Source organism: Centroberyx gerrardi, chromosome 12, assembly GCF_048128805.1.
Source record: "Centroberyx gerrardi isolate f3 chromosome 12, fCenGer3.hap1.cur.20231027, whole genome shotgun sequence".
Classification (NCBI taxonomy): Eukaryota; Metazoa; Chordata; class Actinopteri; order Beryciformes; family Berycidae; genus Centroberyx; species Centroberyx gerrardi.
The window spans coordinates 2,366,106-2,375,720 of record NC_136008.1 but is presented as its reverse complement, the minus strand read 5'-3'; the positions used below and the strand labels follow the sequence as shown (position 1 = coordinate 2,375,720).

Sequence of the window (9,615 nt, the reverse complement as noted above, 5' to 3'; positions counted from 1 at the left end):
TTCAGGCTAGATTTCCCCACAATATAATGCATGAACTCTTGCCAGTATGTATTGGTGATTGTCCTCATGCATTTGTCACAGTCGCTGTATTGAATGAAACTTCGTCCCAGAAACAAGAACAGGAACAGGAACAGGAAAGCCTTTGACAAGAGCCGACCTGAGACATTAATCTTTAACTTCCCGTCTTGATGCAACACTTCCATTTTTTTTATCACTCAATATTCAAAGGTCAGCAGAAGACTGAACTCCAAAGATAGACTGAGTCACACTTTATGTTCAACAACATGAGAAAAGCTCTTATTTTACACAGGCATCTCCACAAGCACCTACACTTTTAAAAATAAGGTTTGAGGCGGGTCACATGTAATAAACATTATTATTATTATTACTATGCAACTATGAGTTACAGAGTGCTGCAAAAAAAAGGAACAACACAAACGGTAAAACTTTAAACATAGTAAAGCTTTAAACTCTGCTTTAATAAAGGCTGGTTTGCAGAGTAGAGGATGTAGATTGACTGTGTAGCGCTTCATGAAAATCACAGTAGAGGAAAAGCTTATTTTCCACAGGTGGATGGACTGAATGATGGAAGGAGAGAAAGGCAGATGGAAAAATCACTTCAACATGTTGATCCTCTTCAGGGAGGGGGAGGGGTGGGGGGAAGCAACGGAGCTCATGGGAAATGTAGTCTTAATGTGGAGAAACACTAGAACTAACAATACTACTGGTGTGAGATAGAGATAGAGAGATGTAAAGAGAGGAGTAAATAATAAGACATGTACCAGGTAAAAGTTAGATTTAAACACTTAGTACTTACAGATAAGATAAGACAAGATAAGATAGCACTTTATTAATCCCGTTGGGGAAATTCAGGACGTATATATGGCAGCAGTGGTAAAAACTAGGTATTTACCGGTTAAGTCCAATGAATTTACCAAGTAAAGATTAGGTATTTACCAGGTAAATCCATGGTAAGAATAATAAGTTGCACAGTAATTACAGCTGTAAGTAGGTAAATACTTGCAGGTGCTCAGGAACTCTGATCCTCTGAACCTTTAAGGCTATATAGGCCAATGCAATCTTGCAGCGGCCTCTAGCAGGTGAAGCTCTCAGCCTGATAGCCTTACACTTGTTTCAGAAGATACTGAGCTGAAGATACCCCCACCCCCCCACCGCCCAGCTCGACAAAGTGTTTGACTGACAGGATTGATGGTCCCGCCCTTTAACCAACCGAAAGCACACAGCAGGGACAGAAGCTTCATTTCCAATGGAGATTCTGCTGAGATGAGGTTAATGCAATCTCTGCAATGCAACACAATTAGTAGATTGCAATCAGTGATCAGAGAGGCTCTCCAGTGTGTTAGTGGCTGAAGTGATATCTACAGCCAAGCATGTAAATGTGGGCTGGTAGGTTGTTTTTTGGTGAGTGTTTGAGTATTGAAGAGGTTTGCAAATACAAACAGAGCTAATTTAGCCTCATAAGAGAGATTTAGAAATACAGTCCTATGGCTTACTGACACCTGGATATTACTTTTGGCAACAATTTATTATATACAGGGTAACAGGGTGATTTTATGTTTTTAAACAATGAGATAACCACTCCAACGGGCATCCTGGTGGCTCAGTGGTCTAAGGCACCTTCTAAGGTCTAATGCAGTGATTCTCAACCTTTTTCATATCAAGGACCCTAATTTAGTCCACATTAGAGCCACAGACCCCCATTTGATGAGATTTTGTCTCTCTGACCCAAATCTGAGAATATTTTTATTGTCAGATTTGATTTTGTCCAGAACTCCATGACTGTCTGTATTGCAGGTAGAGAGATAACAGAGAAACTATGATCAGAACAGTCATTCTTCTACATTCTCTAACTGTGTTAACTTCTTGTAAATTAAATAATGGTGAAGTTTAACAATTCACTAGTTTACCGGGGACCCCCTGGAACCCCCTCAAGGACCCCTGGTGGTCCCCGGACTCCACATTGAGAACCACTGGTCTAATGTCTGAGGTTTGGGAACATGGAAGCTGAATACAGGAGGAAGACTCGATTTGCATTAAATAATTGATAAAATTATGTTTTTTCCACTCACAGAGCGATGGCACAGCATCAGAAGGATTATGCTGCAGCTGTATGGAGACATTTATGGACATTTTTGCCCTGTTTGAAGCCTAAAGGACTGAACTCCATTTATTGCAATTGTTTGGAAGAAAGCTTCTCCGGCAGGGAGCCTGGAGAACTGCTGGTAAGTTACATGAAGAAAAAACACTCATCTGATTAGATAATGACCAAATTTAAATTTTTTGGTGAACTATCCCTTTAATATCAGTTTATGGATAAAATGTGACGGCTTATTCTCCCGTGATGTGACAAGTGCATGGCTAAAAAGAAATAGAAAGCGATTAGTCAGAATAGTCAGTCAGAATGTTAAGATATCCATTTATTTTCAACACATGGTATAAGGAACCTCACTGCTTTACATTCCTTTGATCTGGTATTTAAAAAAAAAAATCTTATGTATTTGGCTTATTGTAACTAAACTGGAGTCAAAAGTTTGAATGGAGGCTGGTCATGACAGGATGATTGGGAATGGAGCAGCAGGACTGATTTCCTAAGTGGTTTTAATGGTTTAAGTGGTTCTTGTTACAGAGCATGAAGTGACTCAGTTAAAACCAGGTCATGTTTTGGTTAATGAAAACCAGACTGGCTGCGTTGTGACCAGATGTCACCGCTCCTTTTCTTCCTTTTTAAACAGGATGCGTCATTTTCAACACGTCTCATGTGTCTAGTTTGGGGCGATACACATGTAGTGTTAGTTTTCAACACCACATTATGTTAATAAGAACCGAGTCATCAGTCCCAGCAGAACAAATTGAGGTTTAATGTGACTGCAGCTCTGGGTTTAGGGTGAGGATGGAGGATTTGGGGAGGAAGAAGAGCAAGAAATAATTTGTTCACCCAAACAGAGGTGCGAAAAAGAGTAAATCTGTTCAAAATCAAAAAAACTTTAGACTTCATGCCTTGCTTTGGTATGAAGACAACAAAAAAGCGTGGGAGTCCAAAGCTCTGGGATTTCCGAGGTTACACTTGGCGTTTCAGTGCGAATTTTGAGATGTGATTCATTCTAAAGATCAGATCTTATGAGATCAGATCGCTGTGCAGCCACACTTGGCCTGAAAACGTCCAAATCCATATTCAAATCCTTCGGGACACACAGCACCAAGCTGAAGGAAAGACAACAAAATCAAAAAAAGTTAAAGAGACAAAAAATGCCTAATTTCTATGCAGTCATGCTTGATAGTCTATAAAATCATCTTGTTTCCCCATCAACAGCCTAATTTGCCCCCCACCCCCCTTCCCCAAACTCCCCCGCACACACACACACACACACACACACACACACTACAAAAAACTAGGCTATAGGTTTCACTTTTTTGTTTGGGACATAGAGATGAAAACATTACAGTCTTTGTAATTTGTTGTCACTCTTCCAACATGGCGGCTTGTCCCTCATGTCCCTCATGGCTCCTGTCAGAACATCAGCTGGAGTCACACTGACCTAACTGTGGGACGGTGGCGCCACCTACAGGCCGAACAGCACAGGAAGACGTTTTACCTGCAGGCACCATGCAGAAGAGTAGCACTTATTTAAGAATTCAGTTAAGGTTGTAAATTGATTATGTATTGTATATTCATATGTTGCTATTTTAATTTCAACAATTAATAATCACAGAGTAGTCTGGGCAAGTAGGCACTTTAAATCACTTAATTTAATTTATAATAATAAGTTTATTTATATAGTACCATTTGTACATAGAATTCAACTCAAAGTGCTTTACATAACACAATAAAACAATAAATGGATTAGTACAGTAAACTTCTACTGCAGCTGAAAACAGTCATGATAGTGATATAAGATGAAAAAAGTGTAATAAATTAATTATGTTCCCAAAATCATTGAGGCTTATAATCATGATTAATAATCATTATCACAATATCGAGCAAAATAACCAGGTTTATCATTTGTCTTTATTTGTATAGTGTACAAACATTCCCAGTGAGTATTGATAGTTTTACATTTTGTCCCTGAGTTTAATTTGTCCTGAACTTTTGCTAAAGGTTATATGTGTTTGTGAAGTAAAGTTTGGTCATGCATCTGTCTTCCACTGATTTGTTTGTCTTGATTTGAATCATCATCCAAAAATTCAGATTTGCTTCTCAGCTCTGAAAGTATTGCAATATTAAGAAACTGCAGTGTCTGATCTTTGTTTTAAAAAAAATAATAACTCTCTACCAATGCTGCCTTCAAGTGCTGTTGGAAATATCGTAATTATAGGTTTAAAAGTGAAAGTAACATACAGACTTCTCTGGTGTGTATTTTTGATATTTTGCAGCTGTTTATGCATTGTTTGACTATGTAATAATGTATTTACTGCTTGGTCTAAAACTGGGCGATACATAAGACTGAGACATTGAAAACACATCTAGTGCTCAGTGGGAAGAAGCAGGAGTTTACGAGGAGCACTTGAAGGCATCATGTGACCTTTGTGTTGCGGTTGTGACACACTGTAGTTTTTCTCCTGCTAAAACTCCCAGCGGCTCGCCCGGACCTTCAGATCCCCCTGTCAGGTCACCATGAGGTACTTGACTCTCCTGCTGCTCTGTCTGTCCGGGTCAGAGGCCGACAGCGGGACACCGGACGACGCCGAGGCGGCGACCGTCCGGCCTGACCTCTGGACGGAGCTCAGGGCGCTGCGGGACCTGGTGGTGGAGCAGAGAGCGGAGCTGAGCGGCCTGAAGACCGGACTGACCGCCGCCGACAGCCGGCTGGAGCAGCTGAGAGGAGAGGTGGAGCAGCTGAGGAGGGAGGAGGCAGGTAACTGACACACTGAGACACATACACACACACACACACACACACACACAGGAGTCAAAAACTGGGCAAACTGAACTTCAACATGCCAGTTCAGAGGAAGTCTTGTGGTGGAAGAGTGGAAAGAAACTCAGACAAAAACATGAAATACAAAAATACAGCTCTAACCAGTCACACTGACCTTTCCCTTTCATACACAAGGTCACACACACACACTCTTACAAAGGATGTGTCATTTTTAACACATCTGTGTGTCTTCTTTGGGACAACACACACCTGTGTTATATATTAATAACACATATCATGTTAAAATGTATTATCATTAACGTGCTGAAAAGTAACACAGTGTGTGTTGTCCCAAAGAAGACACAGATGTGTTAAAAATGACACATCTTATTTAAGAGTGCATAAACACCCTCCCATACTTCTATTAGACACACACACACAACACACACACACGCGCACACACACACAGGCACACACAACTGCTCAGTTCATTACAGTTCATTATGTTGTTGAAGGTTGGGATTAAAGCAAGATATACATCAAAATTTGTAAATAATCTTGTTATTATTATTATCATTTCTAAATAATATCTTATACAACAGTTAGTTCCGGTCGAGTAATTTGATTGGACAGGAGGCGTTCCATGAGTCTAACAGCAGTGGGACGTTTCACAGTCTGTATCACTCCGCCGTACAGCTGTTCTGATAGAAACAGGTTCTGTGTTGTAGTAACTGTAGGAACTGAGATGGATAAAAGACAGAAACCATAATCTGTTGTCTCAAATTACCATTACTGGAAAAATAGCTTTGTTTACAGAACTGTTGTAGAAAAGAGTGTGATATGGCTTAATTGTTTATGCTTAGAGAGAAAAAGAGAAGAAAGATAATTGTTGTGTTTTTACAGAGAAACCGAAGGTGGCGTTCTCTGCAGCTCTGACGGACTCCGGCCTGCTGGGACCCTTCAACACCGACACCACGCTGGTCTACACCAACGTCTTCACTAACGTCGGCCAGGCCTACAACCCGGTCACAGGTAGGAATTATATCATTAAGACTGTTTAATGACACGGCTAGGGCAGCTTATCAGGGCCAGTGTGGGTGAACTTTCTGTTAACCGTAGCCAGAGAGAGGGGAAAAAAAACCTCTGAATTTGTGAGATTAAAGTCAGAAATTTGCGAGAAAAAAAATGGAAAAATCATATTTTTGGCAAGGAACCGCATTGCTTCTCTTTTTGCGAGGCAGGATCAACCAGGTGGAAAACTTCAGTCTCCACAACACAGAGAGCCTGAACATGACGAGGAGCAACAAACATGGCATCAAGTTTACTTTTTTTTCTCGTAAATTTCTGACTTTAATCTCAGAAATTCTCAATTTTTTCTTGCAAATTTCAGAGTTTATTTTTTTTCTCATAAATTTCTGACTTTAATCTCAGATTTGGACTGAAGTCATGTGACTCGAGTCCCTACCTCTGACCTGAACTCTTCCCTTTAGACGTCTGAGTCTAACCTGAGTCTCCTGAGTCTGTCCACAGTGAACAAAACAAGCTGATTCCTCTGACTCTCCTTCACCGCAGGTATCTTCACAGCACCAACAAAAGGAGTCTACTACTTCAGATTCACCGGCATGGATTACCGGTCCGCGGTGCACATGGGTGTAGCTTTATATAAGAACGACCAGAGGATAATGCTGACCTACGAAATCAACGTTAACAACGGTTATTTTGAACACATGTCCAACGGAGTGACTCTGGAGCTGGAGAAGGGCGACGTCGTTTTCCTGCGTCTCCCTGCTAACAAAGGACTGTACGACAACAACGAGAGCCACAACACCTTCAGCGGCTTCCTGCTGTTCACTGTGAACTAAACAGGAGCTTTAAACACAGATCTGTGTGAAGCCTAATCTGATGGTGATAAGTAGGGAACTTAACTGGCCATCTACTATTGGCTGATCTTTTGTCACCACCTGTTGTACTCTATAGAAGGTGACATCACCCAGTACCAAAGATCAGCCAATAGCAGATGACAATTTCAGTAGCATGCTTTTACCACTAGATGTCAGGCTTTACACAGAATTGGATTTGATGTGAAGTTCCTCTTTAAGCAATAATGTTCACTTCTTATTTAAGTGGAAGAACCAGATCTAATCTAGTTGCTTGGAAGCGTTGGAACGCCCAAAATCCACAATCATTTTTATTCATGAATTTAAAATCAACTGTAAACAAACTGCAGCAGATATTACACACTTTTTGTAAGTTGAGTTGATTGTATTAGTGTGAAAATAACTAAAATAAATATAAATTTTTGTTTTCATCATCTTGGACTGCTGACATCAGTGATTTGCTGCCTTGTTTGCTGCCTGTCGACACACTTCTGGAATTCATGACTCCAAGCAGGGAGCTGTGCGTGTTTTAATAGATAACATCAAACAATAAGTGATACTTTTAACATTATTATAACTTAAAGAATAACTAAACCAAACCAAATCTGTGTAAAGCCTGACATCTAGCCTACTTTCTGGAGCAATTAGTACTAAGGCTTTTTTCCTCATAGCACAAAATGACCATTATATATCTGTGGAGGTTAATAAAGTTGTTAATCAATACAAATGACTCAACGATTACTTGGTCAGCTGCTGAGATTTAATTCAACTCATTTTCCGGTCTGAACTCTGTTCTGGAACAAAAACTCCACTGGAGTCTCCAGACACAGAAAAGGATTATTGTAGCTGTAACTAGACGTCAGTAAGCTAAATGTCTTCTTACTGTGTGCTGGGCTGGAGGACGGAGACTCTTCTGGATTTCCCTCTTCAGTCTGGATCGGTCTCTTCCTGTGTGGAGGAGATTTCCCACCAGTGAGCAAACTGACAGCAGGATTTAATTTGGACAAACAGGGAGAATCTGCAGCGGCTCAGTCAGATGAGACGCTCCGCTCTGCTGCAGCGCCAGGTTGAGATTTGGGGGTGTATTTTTTATAAACATCTTGCCTAGTGCAGCTTTAAATGCAAACAAAATGTCAAAAGTCAAAATATGGTTACCAGAGTTACATTCAGCTTTACTGCAAATTAGAAGATGCTGTTAAGTCAAGCTGCCTTGTTAGTAAAGAGTTAAAAAAGAAATCAGACACGGCCTCCATTGGTTGTTCCCTTTTAATAAATATAAAACGTAAAGCCTATGAGCTAATGAATGAAGGTATCCCACACAAAGATAGCAAAGCTTTTAGGCGGAGTGGTGTTATTCCACTGCAGTGTTATGCTTCAGATAAAACTGTTTGGATTGTACAAACTGTTTATCTTGGAGCCAAAGAGGGCCAAAGGCCATTTCTTAAGCACAGGCTGAAGACAGGAGAGCTGAATCATCACAGAGCAAAACACAAATCTCATTAATAGGTTCAAGGTACCTGAACACAGCGTTACAAGCATTTGTCGAAAGGTCAGAAAAACTAGCAATTTTTCATCCTGTTACTGGAGTAGTCTCTTGAAAATAAACCCAATTCACTTTGCTTGCATTGAAACAGACACAGAAAGAAATGCTCTAAGTATGTGTAAGGAAAGCAATTCCATCGATCATTCATGAGGACTTTCAACTTTTGGCAAAAAAAAAAAAAAACATTCATACTTCACGAACACTCAACAAATCCTCCAAAAAAAGAGGATCCGCGCTCAAAAGGTCCAAAATCGTTTACAAAAAGGCAAAACAATACTTCACTTTGGTAGAACATTTGTAGTTTTCAGTCCACATGTCCTCTTACAAGTTTGTGAGCAAACAAACATTTTCATCAGCTGTTCTGGTAAACCGCACTGATAAGACTTCCTGTACTGTCTGAACTCCCTGGATTGAGCAAGGCACCGAACTCCCAGCTGCTCCAGCAGAAAACTGTGGCTGCACTGGGAAGGTTTTAAAAAATACACCAATTATAGAGGATTCTCCCTCTCTACTCCTTTGTGTTCTGGAAATACTTTTTCAAGAATTAATTTTGTGGGTAAATAAATACCCTGAATACCGGTGGTGAGTCCACACTCTAGTGGACAGGTAAGGTCAAAGGTCAACATCTGAAATGTCCTACTGAGTCATGGTACTGAAAAACGAAAATGTTACACCAAAGCAAAACATCCCTTCAAACCCACATTACAAGTAGAAAACAGTCTGGAAAAATCCCTTCAAAAATGATTGAGCACAATCACCATAATTTAATTTCTACCCCCATCCCAGCTGAAACAACATATAAGGAATAAAATGACATTTTCAATTTTAGTCTGTTAATGTTCTTCGGCAGGCACTTTAGGAAAAAAATGTCTTTTTGTCCTTAGGCTACTTTACAAACTGCTTGTTAGCATTGTTGTCATTGCTCACTGAAGCCAATGGGGAGCAGCTTGCAGCTAGCATTAGCAGTTGGATTTAATGAGAACTGCTAATAATGCTAAAATGCCAGGGGCTTTAATTAGGTTTTTTTGTTAATTAAAGAGTCAGTACAGATATAACAAGTGCTTTGTGAAGAAAAAACATAACAGACTGTATTTCAAACTACCAACACAAACGTATTGGTTGAACCCTGTTTCCATCTGGTAATAAGGCCGAGGCTGAGAGGTGAAGACGTCCTGAACAGGATCCAGGTGGGACGCCGGGCTGAACGCCACACTTCTCCATAGCAACAGATTCTGGATGCTTCTTGCTGGCAGGGTGGCTGTTTGCAGTGATCCCTCAAACTGGGGTCCAGGGACCTTGAGGGGACACTGAGGAGGTT

The 9,615-nt window shown here is 40.4% G+C and overlaps 2 protein-coding genes across 2 annotated transcripts in view; one reads left to right on the top strand and one right to left on the bottom strand.

The window, feature by feature from the left end:
- The first annotated feature begins 4,633 nt into the window (after window positions 1-4,633).
- Window positions 4,634-7,121, top strand: LOC139918701 (complement C1q tumor necrosis factor-related protein 3-like). The gene is made up of 3 exons (XM_078287060.1): window positions 4,634-4,874; window positions 5,781-5,909; window positions 6,450-7,121. Exons 1-3 carry the CDS (start codon window positions 4,634-4,636, stop codon window positions 6,737-6,739), a joined length of 660 nt encoding a protein of 219 aa, XP_078143186.1. The 3' UTR covers window positions 6,740-7,121.
- Window positions 7,122-8,004: 883 nt separating this feature from the next.
- creb3l4 (cAMP responsive element binding protein 3-like 4) overlaps window positions 8,005-9,615 on the bottom strand; it is a 16,625-nt gene continuing 15,014 nt past the window's right edge. Inside the window, exon 10 of the mRNA XM_078287414.1 lies at window positions 8,005-9,615. This exon is cut by the window's right edge and continues 735 nt beyond it. The gene's annotated coding sequence lies outside the window, so the exon portion shown is untranslated.

Bases quoted from the DNA above. Each gene is read 5' to 3' on its own strand.
- LOC139918701 (XM_078287060.1), top strand. From the start codon at position 4,634: ATGAGGTACTTGACTCTCCTGCTGCTCTGTCTGTCCGGGTCAGAGGCC. The intron at 4,875-5,780 runs GTAACTGACACA...GTGTTTTTACAG, and splicing joins GCTGAGGAGGGAGGAGGCAG to AGAAACCGAAGGTGGCGTTC. The intron at 5,910-6,449 runs GTAGGAATTATA...CCTTCACCGCAG, and splicing joins GGCCTACAACCCGGTCACAG to GTATCTTCACAGCACCAACA.